Here is a 22869-nt window from a genome sequence, read left to right as displayed (position 1 = left end):
AATGCTACAGACTGCAGTTTGTGTTGTCGACTCTACTTCGCTCCAGCCTAATATTTAAGTGTAGTCAAATGAGCCATCTTTTATTAATAAACAAAACACTAAAAAACAAAAAGAGAAATTCAAAGTAGCAAGCACAAATGAATATAAATGAGTAAAAAATGAGATTGACAGGAAATACAAAATGGTTAAATGGGAAGGGCTAGAGGATAAATGTAGTGATATAAAAGCACGTATCAACAGGGAAAGATAGATACCACCATAGGAAAATTAAAGAGTTGTTTGGAGAAAATAAAAGCAGCTGTATGAATATCAAGAGCTCAGATGGAAAACCTGTACTAAGTAAAGAAGGGAGAGCTGAGAGGTAGGAGTATACAGAAGAGCTATTGCAGGGAAAATGCACCCAGGTAATATTATAGAAAGAGAAGAGGATGTAGATGAAGATGAGATGGAGGAGATGATATTGCGAGAAGTATTTGACAGCCTACTGAAAGCCCTAACTGGAAACAATAACCCTGGAGTAGACAATATTCCCTTAGAACTGCTGATATCCCTGGAAGAGCAGTCACAAATAAAATTTTCGATCTGGTTTGCAAGATGTATGGGACAGACGAAATACCCTGACTTCAAGAAGAATGCAATAATTCTAATTCTTACTGTCAGATGTTAATATTATCAAACTATCAGTTTAATATGTCATGGTTGCAAAATACTAATACAAATTCCTTACAGAAGAGTGGAAAGACTGGTAGAAGTCGACTTTGGAGAAGATCAGTTTGGATTCTGGAAAAATGTAGGAACATGGGAGGCAATACTAACCCTACGACATGTCTTAGAAGAAAGGTTAAGGAAAGACAAACCTATGTTTATAGTTTTTGTAGATCTAGGGAAAGCTTTTGACCATATTGACTGGGATACACTCTTTGATATTTTAGGATAGCAGTGGCAAAATACAGGGAGTGAAAGATTATATACAACTTGAGGCGAAACCAGATTGCAGTCATAAGAATCGAGAGGAACGAAAGGGATACAGTGATTGAGACGGCATTGAGACAGGGTTGTAGCCTATCACTGATGTTATTCAATCTGTACATTGAATAAGCAGTAAAGGAAACCATCATGGGATATACGGAACAGTGTTTGCCAATGATTGGGCGAGTTAATTATTCAAATCACTAAAGTTCACATTGCTTAATTGTAGTGCTTAATAGAATCATCAACTGAGTACAGATTCTAGGAAAATTGAAATATTTATTAAAAGATATAATAAAGCTTTTAAACTTGGTAGGAGTTACAGTGTTGTTAACAAGAGATGAGAATTTGTGCTTGGCTTGTGCCACCAGCAAAAAGTTAAGACTGAAACACGCAATATAAACGTTTCATGCTATTGAATATGAAATGGCCTTATGAATGGCATAAATTGACAGACTGTAATGGGTGAGGGAGTGTAACACTAAAGTTGGTGACATGGAAGGCAGAACAAAGGAATCTTGACCTCTAGAGAAGGATAGTAACTAGACAAAGGGGAAAATGCACAATATTTTTCCTTAGTGCTGCTTGAAAATTTTCCTTATTCTTGAACTTAGAAAGACACATCAGAAAAGAAGTGAAATGGATTAACACCGAAGTGCAACATACAAACAGTGCAACAGATAATGGGTAAATTGTTATTTTATAGGTTTCAAAACTGTGCACATGTATTTTCAGAATCCCCACACCATGGAATCTGAATAATTGATGTGAAGACAAAGACGTCATATAAACAGAGTAAGGATGGGAAGATAAAAAAAGGAAACTGGAAGGGATGGTCATAAAGCTACATAAGTGGGGGAGATATCTTAGTCAAAAGATGGACAGTGTGTGAACCTATATTAAGAGTACAGTGCTGTCAGCGTCAGTTGAAATAATAATTTAAGTTATAAGCTGAAGCTCTGTGATTTGTAAGATTAATACATATATGCTCATAGAAAATTAAAAGATGAATGCAAGATTTAGATGATCTCATTAACTGATAAAATCTACAAGTCTTGTAAGCAAAAGTGAGTTATACAACTGTACTGACATCCACACAATGCCTGATTGTGTGTACCTTGTACCACTGCCAATCATTCCTTTTTGCTTTCCACTCATGAATGAGGCAATGGAAAAATGACTCCATGCTTCCGCACAAGCTCAAATTTTATTATTTTTACAGTCTTTACACGAAATGTAATTTAGTGGCAGTAGAATTTTTCTGCAGTTTGTTGCAAATATTATTTCTCTAAACTTTTCAATAGTTTTTCATGAAAGATCATCATCTCTTCTCCAGGGATGTCATATTTGAACTGACTGAGCATTTCCATAATACTGGCATGTTGATTGAACCTATCAGTAACAAAAGTAGCAGCAGTCATCTGAATTGCTCCACTGTCTGCCTTTATCTGATCTGATGGGGGTTGCAAACATTCGAACAGTACTCAAGAATGGGTTGCACAGGTGGACGTCCACCTAACCTTCGTAACCTCTTGGTTCATCCCTATGAAATCCCCAAACCACCTTCCCTACCCTCTGGCTCCTACCCTTGTAACCGCCCCTGGTGTAAAACCTGTACCATGCACCCTCCCACCACCACCTACTCCAGTCCTGTAACCCAGAAGGTGTACATGATCAAAGGCAGAGCCACATGTGAAAGCACCCATGTGATTTACCAACTGATCTGCCTACACTGTGAAGCTTTCTATGTGGGAATGACCAGCAACAAACTGTCCATTTGCATGAATGGACACAGGCAGACAGTGTTTGTTGGTAATGAGGATCACCCTGTGGCTAAACATGCCGTGGTGCACGGCCAGCACATCTTGGCACAGTGTTACACCGTCCGGGTTATCTGGATACTTCCCACTAATACCAACCTGTCAGAACTCCGGAGATGGGAACTTGCCCTTCAGTATATCCTCTCTTCCCGTTACTCACCAGGCCTCAACCTCCGCTAATTTCAAGTTGCCGCCCCTCATACCTCACCTGTCATTCAATAATATCTTTGCCTCTGTACTTCAGCCTCGACTGACATCTCTGCCCAAACTCTTTGCCTTTACAAATGTCTGCGTGCGTGCGTGCGTGCGTGCGTGCGCGTGCGTGCATACCTGTCCTTCTTTTCCCCCTGAGGTAAGTCTTTCCGCTCCCGGGATTGGAATGACTCCTTACCCTCTCCCTTAAAACCCATATCCTTTTCTTTCCCTCTCCTTCCCTCTTTTCTGATGAAGCAACCTTTGGTTGCGAAAACTTGAATTTTGTGTGTGTTTGTGTTTGTTTGGGTGTCTATCAACATGCCAACGCTTTCGTTTGGTAAGTTACATCATCTTTGTTTTTAGGTATATTTTTCCCATGTGGAATGTTTGAGAGAGAGAGAGAGAGAGAGAGAGAGAGAGAGAGAGAGAGAGAGAAAGTATAAGAGCAGTGCTGTCACACTTCCCTGGGCACTCCACATGATACCCTTGTCTCTGATGAATACTTGATATCCTTGACAACATACTGCATTCTGCAACTTAAAAAGTCTTTGAACCACTCACATATTTGAGAACCTAGTCCATACGCTTGAACATTTAACAATCCGTAGAGTGGCAGTGTGTCATATGCTTTCCAAAAATCTGGGTGTATGGAACTGCCTGTTGCCTTTCATCCATGGTTTGCAGGATATCATGTGAGAAATGGGCAAGTTGAGTTCTAAATTGGTGCTGACTTGTGATCAGAAGATTTTCTCATTTGAGGAAATTTATTGTGCTCGAACTTAGATGATGCTCAAGAGTACTGCAGGAAACTGACATTAAAGATATTGATCTGTAATTTTGCTGGTCTGTTCTTTATGCTTCTTATATATAGGAGTCACCTGCACTTTTTTCCAGTTGCTTGGGACTTTGCACTGGGCAAGAGATTCACAATAGATGCGAGATAAACAAGGTGCCGATGCCAAAGAGTTCTCTCTGTAAACCTGAATTAGTACTTCATCAAGACCTGCCTACTTATTTGCTTTCACTCAGTACCATGGATCCATGTCCTCCACATAGAAATCTGTGCGATGATGAAATGGTGATACGTCTATATGAACCACCTGTGTGAATGATTTTTTAGATGCAAAATTTAAAACTTCAGCTTTCTTTACACTATTTTCTACTGCCACACCAGACTGCTCTGTGAGTAAATAGAAGCCTTTAACTTGCTTCATTATTTTATGCAGCATGAGAAATTTTTCAGGTTCTCAGCATAATCTTTTGCTGTTGTTTGACGATGAAAATTGCATTCTCGGAACATCGATCGTTTTATAGATGCACAAATTTCTATCAAATTTTCCAGTTGAAGTGTCTGCATTCTTTTTTAAACTGAAGATGTGACAATCCAAGTTTCCTCAGCATTTTACAAATTTTGTTATTAAACCAAGTATATGTTTTCCATCCTTAATCAATACTTCTCCAGAATATTCTTTACAATCAGTTTCAACTTGGGCCATAATTCTTCATGTCAGTCATATTGGAACTAAATGATGCCCATTCACTGTCTAAGTAGTGTGGTAACAACTGATTTCCTGCTCTCTCCAGCATAAAAACTCCCCCACTCTTCTTGATGGCATTATTAACTTCAGGAACTATCATCACTTCAGTGACATGGTCACTAATCGCTGTCTCTATACTGACTTTGTCGATAAGATCAATCTGTTTGTAGCTACAAGGTCTAAAATATTTCTAATATGTGTGACTTGTCTAACTACATATTCAAGATTGTTTTGGAAGAATATGTTAAGAACTACTTCACAAGATTGTCTATTCGTACCACCTACAATTCATCCATAGACATCCCAGTGATACTAATATTGCATGTCAGGGTACTTCAATGGTACTGAGTGTAGACTTTCTTAGAATTTGTCTGTAACTGTTATGGAGGAATCAGGTGACTGGTAACAACATCTGATGATTAACGTAAGATCATTTATTCCAGTTACTCACAGCCAGATAACTTTACAGTCAGTTTAAATTTCATCCTAAATAAACATAATATTTTATCAGTTGCAATGTCCACTCCTCCTCATATAATATCTAACCTGTCTTTTTGATAAATGTCCCATGCCTCATTATATATTTTGTAGTTTTATTCCTCAGGTTACATCCAACTCTTGGTTCTGAGCATAATTTGAGCATGACAGCTTTCCAGGAGGGTGGTAAATTCACAGGCATTGTTACAAATGCTGAGGCAATTTACTATTAAAGTTGTATATTCGAAATATTTTTACGTTGGATGCAGTCTGATTTCACTCTGTGTATCGACTGATAAGAATTCATCAGAGGACCTCAAACTATTGCTTAGTATAAAAAAAGAAAAAGAAAACCTTGTGAATTCCATAAGTAGTGTTACTGAAGTAGTTGCTTCCTCTGTGTAATGCACTTCTGACCTATCTAGGAGAATTCTGCAATGCTCCACCCCATAAGGCATGTCCAGAAATCTTCAGCTAAGACCATTAAGGAATGATGGAGCCTCTGGTTGAGACATACCACTTGGCTCTAACCCGTAGGTCCCCAATCAGTTCTGGGTATGGTACTTCAAAGTGTAGGCTCAACATGCTTAACATTGGAGCTCCTGATAACTAGCAAACATCTCCCCCTCTTAGCCTGCGTGGACACTCCTGAAGGAGCAGTCACTTGTCCAGATGGAGGGAAATTTAGTGAAACCAGACAGCCATTCCCCACTTTTCCCTTGCTGTCTCTAGCAACATGAAGAGTTACAACCTGCCACTCACACTGCGGTGAGTGCAGTTCCTTCACATCAGGTATACTGGAAGGTGCCTCATTAGCAGAGCCCACAGGCAAAACAAGTAGCCTGTGAGGTTTCGTGTGATGTGCTAGTCACCCCATCACTGGTACACTCAGAGGCAGAAGTCTGCAGATGCCAGACTGTGACCAAGAGCATCTTAAACTGCACTCCATCGATAATAGTTAGTTTTAATTTTATTTGATTTCCACATTAATAAGAATATTGATACTACAAAGATTTTGAGAAAACTGTAAGTGGAATCATTATGAAGCCAAATAAAGAAGAGGTGGAAGGAAAGAAGAAAGATTTGAGTTTATCTCCCGTCAACTACAAGGTCATTAGAGGAAGGATGGATAAATGGAAATTTGCAATGTCCTTTTTTTAAATGGGTAATACTGGTATTTGTGATTTTGGGAAACCATAGGAAACCTTCATCTAGATGGGAACTGAAGTCCTGTATTCCCAAATATACTACCTCTCTTGGTGCCCAAATGAAGGACTAGATACTGCAGACTATTCCATTCAGTTGATTCTGCCTTTTGAAAGAAGTTTTTCATGAAGTGGACATGGTATGATAGTGCATTCTTATCTGAAAGAGAAACTTATCACCAAAATACTGACTGTAGGACTGAACAGTAGTTTGGAAGATCCTGTTCCGATACTGCACTGCCCTCAAATGATCCTCAATAGCTATGAGAGGTACCCAACATCCAAACATATCGGCTCCCATGCTGAATTTGTGGGACTGTCTTAGATTTATTTTGATACCTGTCCACCTTCACATTCTTCTATGACAATCGTCAAGCAACAGACAAATACACTTACGTTGGTAAAGAGAACGTGATACCATTGATCAAGAGTTCCATTCCAGATGTTCCCTCACCCACATTCTTTGCTCACCATGGTGCTTGGTGAGTTGGGACAGGAGTGTACTGTTGGTGATGGTCGCCTGGAGAACAAATCAATCATGTTACGGTTTCACACTTCTGGGACACACAGCCCTCTGTTTCCCCCAAAAAGGTAGCACAAAGCTCTGTCTGGGTAATTATGAGCCTTTATTTGTAGCAGTGATCAACCACTGATGTTAAACTTGGGTGATCACTACAAGGCAGATTTTCAATGTTTTTGTGTCTCATGGTAGTGGTTGAGTGTTTGAATGTCACTGCTATGAAGTATAACAATTTGGCTATGCTGACAATCCTCCTCACTGTAAAATGACATTGTGTGCAAGACTTTTTGAATCACGTTGACAAACTGAATAGTATACATGAGCCTTATTGTCATGTTCACAGCTGGAGACACAGCCCACTTTACTGAACTGCACTGACAATACTGGTTTGCTTTTACTGCTTTATGCAATTTACTCCTTTAGCAGTTTCCTGTGGTCAGGAGAGGGTTGAACATACAGGGTGTTTACACCAAAATGCCCTATTTTCAGTTTGCTCCCAACACAAATAAAATAAAATATTTTTTTTAATGAGCAAATGACCGTTTGACTAAGTGTTACTGTAGTTATCTTTTGTAGTATTTAGTTTTTGGTTTTTATGTCACTGTCAAGTACAGTGCTAAAAGTTCTTAGACCATTAACATGTCATATCTGTTATTGCAGTCCAAAGCATGTAAATGTGACTAACACATGTCTTTAAGATGTAACTGTCAAAATCAAAATGAAATAAACGTATTTCTTTCTGAAGAAATAAGTTGTATGTCAACTTAAGTTAAAAAAAGGCAGTATGAAACTGAAATACTTCCATGTGAGCCACTATGGTGACATGAAGAATATCTCAATTGTATTCAGTTCCCATTCAGGTCTACTGCAACATTTCTGGAGGGATGGTACTGATGACTTCCACAGTCCAAGTATGGAGGTCTAGAAGGTCCTGCACTGTAGTGGTGAACACCCTGTCCTTCATGTAGCCCCAGAGAAAAAAAAAAAAAAAAAACCAATGGTGTGATGTCAGGAGAATCTGAAGGTGAATTCACAGTTCTGTCATGTCCATTTTAGCATCTTGGAAATATTCTATTCAGCATTTCCAGAACATCCAGTGAGAAGTGAAGTTGCACACCATCTTGTTGAAACCAAAGATTTGGTTGCAGGTCTCCAGAGGGTAAAGCAGATATCTCCAACATGTCTAGATACGTCATTCCTGTGACAAGCTCCTCAGCAAAGAAGGCTGGACCAGTTATCTTTTCGTGCATGAGGCCACACCGAAACATTCACTTTCATGCTATCTTGCTTATTTCACTGATACTGTGTGGATTCTGTGACCCCCAAATGCTTATACACAGACAGATCCAGTGGCATGGAATGTGGCCTTATCAGAAAACATTACACTTGGCAAGACAGCAAGAATCTGGTCCATTCGGTTAAGAATTTCAAATGCAAATCCATATACTCATTGGTTTCTTGTCTTCATGGCCTGCAGAATCTGCACTTTGTATGGATACAGAAGCAACAACTTTTTGAGGACCTTATCAATAATTGCACTGGTGTCTGAAATTCTTTCACAGCTTGACAGATTGATTTGCATGGACCTCATTGGAATGATTGGTTGACATTCTCAGCTTATTTTTCAGAGAGAGGCTGACCTACCACCCCCCCCCCCCCACCCCCCCACCCCTCTTTATGTCGCTTCAGAATGCTGCCAGTGTCCAGAAACTCCAAATGCCATGCTTTTTATCCTTTTTGTTTCAAGTGCTACTTTCTTGTAAACAGAATGAAACTGCCTTTGCAGCATAAAAATGGATTTCAACTCTTCTTCAAAAGCACAGTTTATGTCTTCTCCTGAACTGATGCCATTTTCACTTGGATGGACAATAGTGAAACAATGAAAATGCGCCAAATGACAAAAATTAAGCAGCAGTATTCAGTCCTGCACCCAAGGGAAAAGTCAAATCTGAAACAAAGAAAAAGATTTACTATTTGTAAACTGCATAAAAAAATGGGGCATTTTGGTGCAGACACCCTATATTAACTTTGGGCTAAGTAGCAAGATAGAAAATTTGAAAAATTTGAGTATCAGCTGTCAGACCAACATGAATGCAGACAGAATAGTGTTACTGTTTAATTTTAATGATTTCAGCTGTTTCTCAATGCCACTGACACTAACATCTATATCATTCATCATTGCAGTGGTGCAAGAAGCAAACTGAGGCAGTAAACCTGTCTCTTCCATAACATAAATTTTCAAATGTTCATTTACTAATGAAGGTACAAATATACTTGCCTGGTTTACAATTTGTACCAGTGCAGAAATGAATTATATGGATATTAGTGGCACTGAAACTGAGAATCAACTAAAATCATTGAAATGAAACTAGGCACCAGGGCCTGAAAGGAGATCCCTGCCAGATTCTGTACAGAATTTGTGGCTGATTAAGCTCCCATTTTAAGCACAATGTACCATAGATCCTTTAAACAAAAAACTGTGCACAATGCTTCCATCTACAAGAAGGGTAACAGAAGTGATTCATAAAATTACCATTTAGTCTCATATGTTCTTGGCTCCTAAAACATATTCTGAGTACAAAAATATTGAAGTACCTTGAACAGAATGGCCTCCTTGATGGCAACCAGTGTGGATTCTGAAAACATTGATCAAACAAACTCAACTTTCACTTTTCTCACATGACATCTTGAAAGCCATGAATTGAGACAAATCAGGTGGACTTCTGTAAAGCATTTGACTCAGTACCAAGCCAATCTTTATTAAGCAAAGTGTGATTATATGGGATATGGGACAAAATTTGTAACTGGATTCAGGATTCATTAGTAGGGAGGATGGAGCATGATATCTTGGATGAAGATCCACTGATAGAAGTAGAAGTAGCGTCAGACATGCTCCAGGGAAGTGTCTTGGGATCCTTGTTGTTCGTGGTGTATAGTAATCACCAGGCAGACAATATTAACAGTAATTTGCAGATGATGCTTTTTTTCAATAATAAAGCACTGTCTTTAAAAAAAGCTGTAGAAGTATTCAACCAGACTTTGATAAGATTTCAAAGTGGTACAAATATTGCATGAAATGTACCCGAAGCATAAAATTATGCCACTGATAAAATGGAAAAATGTAGTATCAGATGATGATAATACTAATGATTCCCAGTTAGAATGAATCAACTCATTCAAATACCTGATATAACTATTTGTAGAGGTATTAAATGAAATAATTGCATTGGCTCAGTTATAGGTAAGGTAGGTGGCAGACCTTGTTTCATTGGTGGATACTGGGAAAATGCAGTCAGTCTACAATGGAGGTCGCTTTCAAAACACGACCATACAAAATAAGACTAACAGGTGATATTGACCTTGTACAAAGAAGGGTGACCTAAGTGGTCTCAGATTTGTTTGGATCACTGCAGCATGTCAGGGAAAGGTTGAAAAACTGAATTTGCTGACAGGCTATCCATAAAATTTCAAGGACCAGTATTAAGTGAAGAATCTTGAGATATTCTTCAGCCTTGTATGTATTGCTCCTGGAGGGATCTTGAGGACAAGATTAGACTAACTGCAGCAAGCACAAAGGCATTTAAGAATTCATGGGAATAAACTCTGACTTGTAGTAATGTTATAAGCATCTTCTACCATGCACTTCGCAATGATTTGTAGAGTACGTATGTCGTCATAGGTTTAGTTGTAGTGTGAACTGGCAGTGCTGGAGCATAAAACCACTCACAAAGTGTGAAGTGACTCACACCTATTTTGGCACAGAGAAACTTAAGTCCAATATAATGAAAAGGATAGTTGCTACTCAGCATATAGCGGAGATGGTGAGTCGCAGATAGACACAACTAAAAGACTGTAAATAGGCAACAAACACCCACACCCACACACCCACACCCACGTACACACGTGTGACCACGGTCTCTGCCAGCTGAAGCCAGACTGCGAGCAGCAGCACATGATGGGAGAGACAAATGGTTGGTGGGGGTAAGGAGGAGGCTGGGGTGGGGAGGGATAGCAGGGTAGGGGTGGGGGACAGTAAAGTGTTGCTTGTGGGGGCAATGTTAGACAAGTTGGAGAGGGGGTAGAGCAGCTAGGTTCAGTCGGGAGGTTAGACAGAGGGCAGAGGAGAGGGCAGAGAGTAGCAGAAAAGGAGAGATGTAAAATGACTAGGTGCGTTGTATAGTGCTGGAATGGGAACAGAGAAGGGGCTAAATGGGTAAGGACAATGACTTATGAAGATTGAGGCCAAGAGGGTTATGGGAACATAGGATATATTGCAGGGAGAGTTCCAACATGCGCAATTCAGAAAAGCTGGTGTTGGTGTGAAGGACCCATATGACACAGGCTGTGAAGCAGTCATTGAAATGAAGAATGACGTGTTGGGCAGCGTGCTCAGCAACAAGGTGCTCCAACTGTTTCTTGGCCACAATTTGTCACTGGCCATTCATGTGGACAGACAGCTCGTTTGTGATACCCACATAGAATGCAGCGCAGTGGTTGCAGCGTAACTTGTAGATCAGGTTGCCCTGCCTTTTATGGGATAGGTGATGTTTGTGACTGGACAGGAGTAGGTGGTAATGGGAGGATGTATGGGACAAGTATTTCATCTAGGTCCTTGCCATGAGGCAAGGGGTTGGGAGCAGGGGTTATGTAGGGATGGATGAGGATATTTGTTTAGGTTCAGTGGGTGGCGGGATAACGCTGTGGGAGGGGTGGGAAGGATAGTGAATAGGACATTTCTCATTTCAGGGCATGGCAAGAGGTAGTCAAAACCCTGCTGAAGAATGTAATTCAGCCGCTCCAGTCCTGAGTGGTACTGAGTCACGAGGGGAATGCTCCTCTGTGGCCAGTTGGTGGGACTTTGGGAGATGGTGAGTGAATGGAAAGATAAGACATGGGAGATCTGTTTTTGTACAAGGTTGGGAAGGTAGTTATGGTCTGTGAAGGCCTCAGTGAAACCCTCAGTATATTTTGAGAGGAACTACTCATCACTACAGATACGATGACCGTGGATGGCTAGGCTGTATGGAATGGGTGGTAGCTGTTGAAGTGCAGGTATTGCTGGTGGTTGGTAGGTTTCATATGGACAGAGGTACTGGTGTAGCCATTTTTGAGGTGGAAGTCAACATCAAGGCTTGTTGGACTGAATAGGACCAGGTGAAGTGAATAGGAGAGAGGGTATTGGAGGTTCTGGAGGAATGTGGATAGGGTTTCCTCATCTTTGATCCAGATCATGCAGATGTCATCAGTGAATCTGAACCGGGTGAGGGGTTTGGGATTCTGGGTGCTTAGGAAGGACTGGTCTAGAAAGCCCTTGAATAGGTTGGCGTAGGGTGGTGCCATGTGGGTGCCCATAGCCGTACCCCATATAGGTAATGCTTTCAAACGTGAAGTAATTGTTGGTAAGGATATAGTTGGTCATGGCAACTAGGAAGGTGGTTTTTGGTTTGAAATCCATTGGGTTTCGGGAAAGGTAGTGTTTGTTAGCGGTAAGGCCAAGGGCATTAGGGACATTAGTGTAAAGGAAGGCGGCATCAATAGTGACGAGCAGGGCACCATAGTAAAGGAACAGGAACTGTGGAGAGTCAGCGGAGGAATTGGTCTGCATCTTTTATTTAGGAGGGTAGGTTGCAGGTAATAGGCTGAAAGTGTTGGCCTGTGAGAGCAGAGATTCTCTCAGTGGGACCACAGTAACTGGCCACAATGGGGCATCCTGGGAGGTTGGGGTTATGGATTTTAGGAAGCATGTAGAAGGTAGAAGTGCAGGGAGTGGTAGGGGTGAGGAGAGAGACTCCGGGGAGACATTCTGGGATGGGCCTAAGGATTTGAGGAGAGACTGGAGATCCTGCTGGATTTCTGGAACAGGATCACTGTGGCGGGGTTTGCAGGTGGACGAATCTGACAGCTGGTGGAGTCTTTCTGCCAGGTAATCCTTGTGGTTCAAAACAACAGTGGTGGAGCCTTCATCAGCGGATAGAGTTATAATGTCGGGATCAGTTTTTAGGTAGTGGATTGTGGTTACTTCTGTGGATTTAAGGTTAATTTGCATGTTGAGGAATTTGGGGAATGATGGTGAGTCAAGATTCGAAGTTAAGAAATTCTGGGAAGTTAATGGTGGATGATTTGGAGGCAGTGGGGGTGGATCAAGGTTGGATGGAGGAGTGAACAGAGTCAAGCAGGGTTCAATATTGGTCTCTGGTTGACTCTGGCTGGTAGGTTTGGTGGCAAAAAAGTATTTCATAGTATGAAGGCTTTCCACGACCGGATGACATATCTTCTGGTAAACCTTCCGGGAGGAGAAACACCTCTGAAGATGTCCAGCGCAGCTCTGGACGAAACGTTAGGAGCTGAAGAGTTTCATGGACCACGACCTTACATCCCGGAAGGTTTACCAGAAGATAAAAAAGTATTTACACTCTAGGGTCTGAGAGAAGGAGAGGTGGTTTTGAAAAAGTACTGTATGATTGAATTTCGGAGTGGGGTAAAAGGTGAGGTCTCTAGAAAGGACTGATATTTCTGCTGGACTAAGGCTTTTGGAGGAAAGGTTCATGACTGTGTTTCAGGAGTGTTTAGGTTCTCTATTCTGTCTGGTAGTGGGAGGAAGTGTTTGAGGGTGGGGTAAATGTGGTAGGTTTGTGAGACAGGGTTTGTCAGCTTATGAGGGGACGTGGGAAAGGTTTAGAGGTTGTGGAGTGGTGGATAGCTGTAGTCTAAGTCGGTAGTATGAAGTGAACAGAGTGGAGAGTTTTTTGAGGTAGCATTGTTCATGTTGCTCTAGTTCCTGGAGGGCAAGTATTTCAATGTGTGTTATGGGATCCAGGAATTTGGGTTGCATAGCAGGAGAATTTTATGGATGGAGAGGACTATGTTGGTGAGGGTTGAGGACTTATGGAATCTGAAAAGATGGGGGTCATTGTAGAAGGAAGGGTGGCAGCCGGATATTGGTAATTTGATGGTAGGGCCATTTGGGGGTATTCCATGAGCCAAGCAACAATGCAAGAACAATATGTGGGACTGGGTTCTGGCTAGGGGTAAAGAAACTTTTCTCTATTGAAGCAGAAGGATAAAAATGCGTAAAAAACGTAAGTAACTTAGAAATGCGTCCAAAAAAATTGGCAAAAATCCATCCAAACACATGGAAAAAATCACGAAAAGGATGAAATGGGTGAAATAATGAGAAACAATATGAAATCTGAGGGAACAGGCCGATAGTGAAATGGGCGCGAAGACACAGTGAGATCAGAGAAAAAATAATTAAAAAGGTTGTAATGTCGGTTGCAGGTCTGTGGATGGGTAAGTGTCAAGAAGGGGGACAGCTGATGTGACTAGATTAGGTGAAGTTAGTAGGTGTGAACTGGAATAGAGAGAGGAGGAGGAGTGGGGGTTGGGGAGGGATTGGAAGGAAGAGATACACGTTTGCATGGCAGGGGAAAGGTATGGGAAATAACAAGCGAAAATACCCAAGAGTGACACGGGAAGAATGATCAATTTGAAGGTCCCTGCTCACTTCCACAAGCAGCACTTTGCATTCCCCTACACGTACTCTGCTATCTCCCCCCCCCCCCCCCCTCCACCCCCACCCAACCTTCTCTTAGCCTCCACCACCCAGTTGCCTCTCCCATCATGCTCGCAGTCTGGCTTTAGTAGCCAGAGACTGTGGTCGTTGTGTGTGTGTGTGTGTGTGTGTGTGTGTGTGTGTGTGTGTGTGTTTTGTCCATTTTTGACAAAGGCCTTGTTGGGCAACAGCATCTCCGCTATATGGTGAGTAGCAACTATCCTCTTCATAATATTGTTACAGTTCATTCTGGATTTTCCATTGTTTGAAATTGAAGCCCAGATAGAAACTGAAAAGTAAGGTGGTTATAATGATTATAAAGCTTCAACTCTTCTTCATCGGAGTGTAATTACACAAAACCAAACAATGGTTTACAATTAAGTCTCTGAAATAAGAGAAAAAATATAAGTCCGATAGACTGTTTGACATGGAAAACTGAACCCTATTTTCAAGAGTCATTGTACTAGTTGATGTAGAACTGAATGTGTAAGTACACAACACTGTATTGGGCCAAACCCAAAGTCCAAGAGGCCCGCATTGCAGAGGCCAAGTCTTGGTGTAGCTTGAGGACAGTTGCACGGTGCTCTGTCTCACACTGGGAGCTAAAGTTCCTGGTTGCTGGGCTGATGTCAGTTGACAGGTTGTGGGATGACTCCAGGAGAGCTTCTGATTGAGTAACAGTGGTAGTAGTTGGCTTAATTGCCCAGATAATTTGTCCGTGGAGAATTGCAGTAGCAGTGTTTGCCAAAATCCCTGTGACTTGTGGCATAGGCCACCCCTACGGTGTAGTGCTGTTATGCTGGAGAGCTAAGAGCCCTGACATGTGACTGAAACATGAAAATTACTTGATTGCCAAGTGTGCTATGGTTAATCCGTAAATGACATCTTCAGTTTCAATTGTGCAGAGACTCTTTTTCTCTGCTTGCTACATCATCTCAACAGAAATGATTCTTTGAGAGGAGTAAAACCTTCTGTTTTCAAATGAGAAAGAATTTGGAGGTTGCTGCTAACAAGAAACATATGAACTAGTGAACAGATGACGAGTCTAGAGTATGTTGATGTCACAAAGTGAGAGTCAAATTGAATGGCTGCACGTAATGATGGGGAACTGGAATAAAATTTGTTTCACTGGAAGTTAATGTTAGAGTGACAGAAAAAGTGGTTTTAAAATGTTTCAATAATGAGTTGTGGCAGGACTGAGCCAAAGATTTTGAAAAGGAGGCTGTGTGGGAGTAAGATTTTGAGTTGAAAATGCAGATACATGATAAAGGCATTGAATATATGATGAATCACTTTTTAGAAGAAAAAAAGAGGAAATTCCATTTCTGTTTACCTTATATTAGTAATTTCATATTTAATGTAGCATTAATAAATGTAAATGTGTTATCATAAAGTTGCTATGTATGATGTTTTCCATAAACGTTAAAGAGGATGTATAAATGTTGACAGTTTTTGAATCATTTAGTTTTTACATGTTTTCTACACTGTTGCAGTACTCTTGCAGCATTTCGTAAAGCAAACATTACCTGCCTGCTTAGTATAGAAAAGAGCTCACGGGAAGAGCTCCTTGGGGACTCTTCAGAAGAAGCAAGTTTAAGACACAGGTAAGTGCTGTGATTTGCTCTCTAATCCGGACTAAACTTTATTACTAACTGGAATATGATATCATATATATTTCTTTCATTTTTATAGGCAAAGAAAAGATAAAGAAAGTCTGGTAAAACTGTCGACAGATGTAACAGAACAACTTCTTTCTATCAGCCGTGCATTGGCTGAAACAACAAAACATAGTGCAGAGACGTTGGATACATTAGGTATGTGCATTCAGTAATATCATAAACTTCTCCCTTATCTCCACATTGACAGATCTTTTTCCTTGATAGTTGAGAATGTAATCAATACCCAGCTTCTGGTATTTGTTCAAATTACATGAACTAAAGCAAGTGAAGAATTTATTCTATTGTTATTTCAAATTGCTTGGTCAGAACTAAGCATGCTGTGTTTGGGCTGCATCAGATGCTGGTCTGGTATTCAGTTTCAAGAAGGCTCATATCGCAACTTTATATCCCTCACTCCGATTTCCCCATATCATTCCTAAATCTGTTTACAAGAATTCCAAGATGACCCTGTCACTGGTGCCTTCTGAACTAATTGTCATTACTGTTGAGACATTAAAACTTTAACAAACTGAAAAGAGTTCACCAACCTATGAACCTGATTGATTTTCACATAGACTGTTGTTGTAGTATCTGAAGCAATTTTGTAAGTATGACTTGTCACAATTGCAATACTGGAATAACGTACATTCTAGGTGGCCCACTTCAGTGGTGCTTATCTGTAAATTGCTTCTGCCCTCAGTAATGACTCTATAATGACATTTGCAGCTAATCTTAAGTGTTTGACTGACAAGTTGCTCTAAGTGCTCTTTAATTATTCATGTTTTGGGCTTTTAACATTTATAGTGATAGAGGCTGTTGTATACTTTAAAGATTCATTGTAGTTTCTGGCAACAAGTTCAACTGAGAGCTTACCTGACACAGAGAAGAATCTGAAGGCAAGGTCTCTACAGCAGTTAGGGGATATTAGTGACAGGACTCATGAAAAGAGAAAGAGTGAACAGCACTTGTCATCCCAGCTTGATTATGGATGCACAATCAGCATATCTGCAAGACGAAGTTATGTAGAACTATGAGATGCATTATCTCTTGAGGTAATTAGTGTTGCTTCAGGGGCATAAGCACTTTTTTCCCCAGCCTCTGTGTTGTGGTTGCTATGTCACCAGTGCACATAAAGCAGTAACTTGTGATATGGAGTGAGAAATGTGCAAGATGTTTTCTAGTCCTTAAAATTTCAGGCATGCAGCCGCACAAATAAAATTTCCTCCACTGATATTTCGGCCGCATATCGTCCAGCCATCCTCAGAGTGAGTCACAAGATTGACGACAAGATGCCAAGCATGGCCTTATATGTTCCACCGCGGCAGTACTGCGCATGCGGGTCACAGATGCTGGTCGGCAGCAAAGAAATACTCTTACACATGCGCCGCCTGTGGCGAAGTCATACAGACATTCGATTCGCGTATCGATGTATGATCGACGGCGGTGACACCATGATGACTTCTCTGCAGTTTCAATATCTATAGTTTAAATATCAGTGGAGGAAATTTTATTTGCGTGGCTGCATGCCCGAAATTTAATGGACTGTTCATTATACTGCGAGTAGTTGAAAATGCACAAAATGTTTTATGTATGAAAGTGTCAGTATTTTGTACATCTGCTTAATTGCCTGGATTTGAGAATATAGCCAGAGACAGCTCAGTTTTTACACTCTATTTTGTATCTTTCACCAGTTTTCATGTCTGAAGAAATACTGGTGAAAGAAAGGGACTGCATATAGCTTCATGCCTGAAATCTCAATGAATATTCAGTAAGACAGAAAGACATGAACTTCCTTAATCATTGCTTGCTGATCAATAGAAGAGTGCAGCAATAATTTCTTCTGAACAATGTAGTAATGTGTGATTTGTGACAAGAACAGATTTTTAGAAGTGGCTGTGGTGAATACCAGTGTTTTACACCATGGTCAGAGAAATCAACATATTGGCTTCTCGTGAAGCCCAGAAACTCCCAGATTTGACAAAATTCAAAATTAATGATCAATGAACGAAGTTTTCAGATCTTAAGTTTGTTCAGATTGTGTCAGGTCCCCACCAACAAACTTTGAGTGACAATGCATTGCTTAAAAAGGGTAATTTTTTCTTAAGGAACATACGTCTACAGCTGTACTCTGCAAACCACAGTGAAGTGCATGGCAGAGATTACATCCCTTTGTACCAATTATTAGGACTTTCTCTCATTCCATTTGCATACAGAGCACAGGAAGAATGATCGCTTAAATGCCTCTGTGCATGCTGTAATTGTTCTAATCTTGCCTTTGTGATCACTGTGGGAGCAATAGGTTGGGGGTTGTAATATATTCCTAGATTAATTGCTTAACGTTTGTTCTAGAAACTTTCTAAGTATGTTTTCACGGGATACTTTGTGTCTCTGTGAGTGTCTGTAAGTTCAGTTCTTTCAGCATGTTCGTGATACTCTCCCATTGGTAGAACGAACTTGTGAACATTCATGCTGCCCTTCTTTCAATCTGTTCAGTATCACCTCTTTGTCCTATTTGGTATGGATTCCACACACATCAGGATTACTCTACAATGTATCACACAGGTGTTTTGTATGCAATCTCCATTGTGGATTGATTGCATTTCCCTAGTATTCTTCCAATGAACAGTGGTGTGCCAGCTGCTTTATCTGTGACTGGGACTACACTGATAAGCCAAAGCATTATGACCATGCTGCTTTACCTGTGACTGGGACTACAGTGATAAGTCAAAGCATTATGACCACTGGCCAGCTGAGCAGACATGGACAGGGGATCAACCTAGTGAAGATATGGGCTGCCAATGAGGAAATCCATTGAGATAAGGGACTTTGACGTTACGTGATCTGGTTAACTGTGCTTCATGATCTGACATTCCGTTTATCACAGGGTTGGTATGTATTTGTTCAACTTGTGCTTGTTGTCTGAGTACATTACTGTATATATTAGTGTACTACTGTCTTGAACTTATTGAGTAGGGAAATTTGTTACTCACACTAAACCATGTATGGCTAATAACATTTTTAGATGACTAGATTCTCCATTTATGGTGGGTGCTGATACTGCAACTGTATGTTCAATTAATGAAAAGCTGCTCCAGTTGATACTAAGAACTTCATTAAGTCCGCAACCATTTGCAACCTTTACATCAGGCTATTTTCAAGTGGGTCTGAAACTGCCATTGTGAGTGCGTGATATGATGGCCATATAAATATTTTACTTAATAGGAGATGAAAAATGAAGTTTAGATATATACAGTAGAAGTATGCGGGGTGCATCAGTAAAGTTTGTTGAATGGTCTCAGAAAATAAAGGAAACAATAGTTACAAATAAAATATCTTTACTGACCTTCAAAAAAGCACCATTGGCTACAACATACTTCTGACTTCAATTGTAAAGCTGTTTGTTAACTGCCAGCAACAGTTTGTTGTGGAATCGCTTGAAGCACCTGTGTAAAGCATTGTTGGATATCCACCTCATTACAGGAGATGAGTCCTGGTGCTACCATTATGATCTGGAGATCAAGTGACAGCCAGAGGCATGGTGTTCATTGTCTTCTCCTCCTCCATTGGGTAGAAATTCATGATGGCTCAAGCCCGCGGTGTCAAAAAAGGCGATCATTCTCTTAATTGCGGCTTTTGTCAGCCATCTTTTTTTGCGGAAGGAAAGCTGAAGAATAAGGACAAACACACACAGCAGACACTTTTTGGACAGGTGAATGTTGTAGTGAAAATCAAACAAGGAAGAATAAGATGGACTGGTCATGTACAGTTAATGCCGGAAACTCTGAGTGTTCAGAGTATGTTTATAGAAAAGTCTGAGGGGAAAAGAAGAGTAAGACCCAGGAAAATATGTCTTGAAGATATGGTAGGGACCTCAAAGCAGTGGGAATCAGGAACTGGAGGAGTAAAGAAATTGACAGATCAATGATCCTTTCTTTCTGCCTGATAAATAGCACAATAAGGCATCAAAAATTTTCATGAAAATTTCCTAATTCCCCTCTGATGATATGTATAATGTAACAGTAACAAATGTTATATTGTGCAAATATTAACTAACAAGCACATGCTTCCATACCTTGGTCTGTACAAAATTTGTCATTGTTTTTGAATTTACATTCATTTTTTACGAAATTGACTCCCTCCTTTATTCATTCTGGATTTATACTAATACACAGCTAATTTGTAACCGCATTCCTTAAGCTTTTCTGGCTACTGAATTCTTAAAAATAAACTGTGAAATCATGTATATTTTTGTCTGTCTAATCCTCTAATGACTCACAAAGATTGGGTTTTTTGTGCTAATGGACCCCCCACCCCCCTTATGCTTTCTGCCAATAGATCTGCTAACTTGCCTATCAGGTGTGAACCATGAGAAATACATTCCAATACTTCCTATAGCAACCACTGGAACAGCACCGACCAGGATCCTGTCTAGTCTTTGTGTTTACTACATTTATAACAAAGTCAACCCGTGACTGGTCACTATGCCACAGGACCCCTACAAAATGCACACTTGTGTACAAAGTGGCAATTCATGTTTTGTCCAAGTCTCCTCCAGTACTTTAATTTATGTTTATAGCCAGGCTGTTTCCAGCTCACCAACTACCAGAACCTGACCATGATTGCCAACATCCCTACATATTTTTCCTGCATTTGCCATTACCTGATTAAGACTAGTACTTGGTTCTACAAAACTTGTGATCTGGTATCCTTATCGTAATTTTTTCTGTCACTGCTGGCTTACAACCCCGTGGCTACCTTGCAACAAAACTATTAGCTTCCTGTTCTGTTTATCTCGTGACTTCTTTGAAAGACGTCTAGCCCAGTTCTCCTGCATTATGATTAATCCAGGTGAGTATTGAGCCGCTTCCATTTCTGATTCTAGTAGAGGTGAAATCTATTGGTTAACTACATTTTGAATTTGCTAACAAGGTTTCTGCTTGTCTGCCCTTTGCTTGCCTCCATTTCCTGTTCAGTGTTTTTCTGATTTTTCTGGCTTAATCAACAATTTCATGGAAGAGCCTTATTGAGTACCCCTTTGTCTTTCCCACAGTATGCCCAATGAAACTACAATCTACATTTTTTGCAAAACACGCTCAGTTTAGCTAACCTGTGGCAACATAAATCTTTAACATGGGAGTTGGTGAAATAGGAACAATAGATACAATGAAATATAAAATTATGTGATGATTTCAAAATGTTAATCAGGTGTAAATGTTGTTGTCACAGTCTAGTCATAGAGATGGGCTGATGTTACCCTCACTCATATGCATTTACAGAATTACTGTGGTAACTGAAAGTCTGATGCTGGTAGTGCATGCACTTCAGAACACTGCATTTTAGCAGTGTGTGTTATTTTATCATGCAAAGAAACAATATCACATAAATGGGTGCCTGTCTTATATCTGATTCCAAAATAAATTTCATACTGATCTTAAAATTTGCTCTGTTACCAAAACTTCTACACAAGTCTTTGGTTGAAGGGTTGAATATGTTGGAGAGTTGATGGCTAAATGTATAAGCTTTATAGGGTTGCATATTTTACTCACCCTTATCACTCGATATTCTGTATAGGTGCTATCAACTTTGCTGTCTTATGCACAATAAAAAGTTTCATCATCATTGCCAAATGTGTTGGACTATGAAAATTAAGAACAGTGTATTATTAAGGAAGCAAATTACTTGTTGATTGATGTATGGGATAAGTGTTGAAATAATCGAAGAAAACCTGTTTTCAAGAAGTATCGGTTATTATACAAGAATGTTGTGAAAGTCTGCTGTTGCTGTTATTTTCTGAATTGGAATAACACGAGAGTACAATGAAACTAGTTAGTATGTATAATAGTGGAAGTGCTTTTCTTTCCATAAATTATGTATTTATTAACAGGTATGAGACCATCTGCACTTTTATTGTGCATATAAAATGAATAAAAAATGACATCTAACTTGATCACCTTTCATTTTCAGCCACATCATCATCTGTGGTGCACAGTACACATGAAGAACTTCACACGTTGGGTAGTGTTATAAACCAGTCTGGGAAGCTGCTATCTAAATATGGTCAAAGAGAATTTACCGACAAAATTTTAATATTTTTTGCATTTGGATTTTTTGTCGCTTGTGCAGTATATGTTGTTTTAAAGAGGTTATTTTGAGTGTCCTGTGTACAAAGCTTTTTTAAAAAATTCTATTGTTAAGAAAAATTTTCCTTTCTTTATGTGTAACTTTTATTTGTAAATATATTGAACATAAAAACTTGTACCATAATGTGCCTCTGATCTGTTGATTGATTTGAAAGAAGTTGGGGCGAGAAACACTTGTTGTCAATTGTGTAGTTTCATTCAGTCTCTCTGATTTTGCCACTAGTGACATAAATCTTCACAAAATGCAAGTGCAACTGCCTCATCAGGCTGTGATGAAAAATCTCAACTGAAATGCAATAACCCTGAAAATGATACTACTTTTGCTCTAGAACATGTACAGGTAAATAAAAAAATGAAGTACAGTTAGTTGAAAAACTTTTGTTCATAAAATACACATGATATAATATTTGTAATCTACAGGGTGATTGTGATTAAAGCCAGTTTCAGAACACTGTAAAAAGTGAACCACTGCTTAGAACATCAAATTTGAACAGAATATTATCGAAGAAGGGGGAAATGTTATGGGGGGGGGAGGGGGAACTTAATAAAAATCTTACCACTAGATGGCACTTTATGCATAAAAATGTGTAAAATAAAGGATGTGGGGTACATGGCTGTTCTTCAGTTTGCATTTGAGATGCTTGATATAACTGTCTCAATGCAGGATCACCAGATGCTGGTAAAGCTCTTCTACAAGAATGGTGACTGTGTGCCAACAACTCTGCAGAAGTTCTGGACACTCAGGCTATGAAAAAGGGTGTTGGTCCAATGTGTGCCAAGGGTCTGGAGAAAATG

The 22869-nt window shown here is 39.9% G+C and overlaps 1 protein-coding gene across 1 annotated transcript in view; it reads left to right on the top strand.

Moving 5' to 3' along the window:
* LOC124607319 (vesicle transport protein SEC20) overlaps positions 1-22198 on the top strand; it is a 37991-nt gene extending 15793 nt beyond the window's left edge. Inside the window, exons 3-5 of the mRNA XM_047139618.1 lie at positions 15770-15880; positions 15969-16090; positions 21899-22198. Coding sequence (XP_046995574.1) covers positions 15770-15880; positions 15969-16090; positions 21899-22086 — 421 coding nt within the window. The 3' untranslated portion in view covers positions 22087-22198. The remainder of the gene's footprint in view (positions 1-15769; positions 15881-15968; positions 16091-21898) is intronic.
* The last annotated feature ends 671 nt before the right edge of the window (positions 22199-22869 follow it).

Source organism: Schistocerca americana, chromosome 3 (assembly GCF_021461395.2).
Source record: "Schistocerca americana isolate TAMUIC-IGC-003095 chromosome 3, iqSchAmer2.1, whole genome shotgun sequence".
Taxonomy (NCBI): domain Eukaryota; kingdom Metazoa; phylum Arthropoda; class Insecta; order Orthoptera; family Acrididae; genus Schistocerca; species Schistocerca americana.
This window is presented reverse-complemented; position numbering and strand designations above follow the sequence as displayed.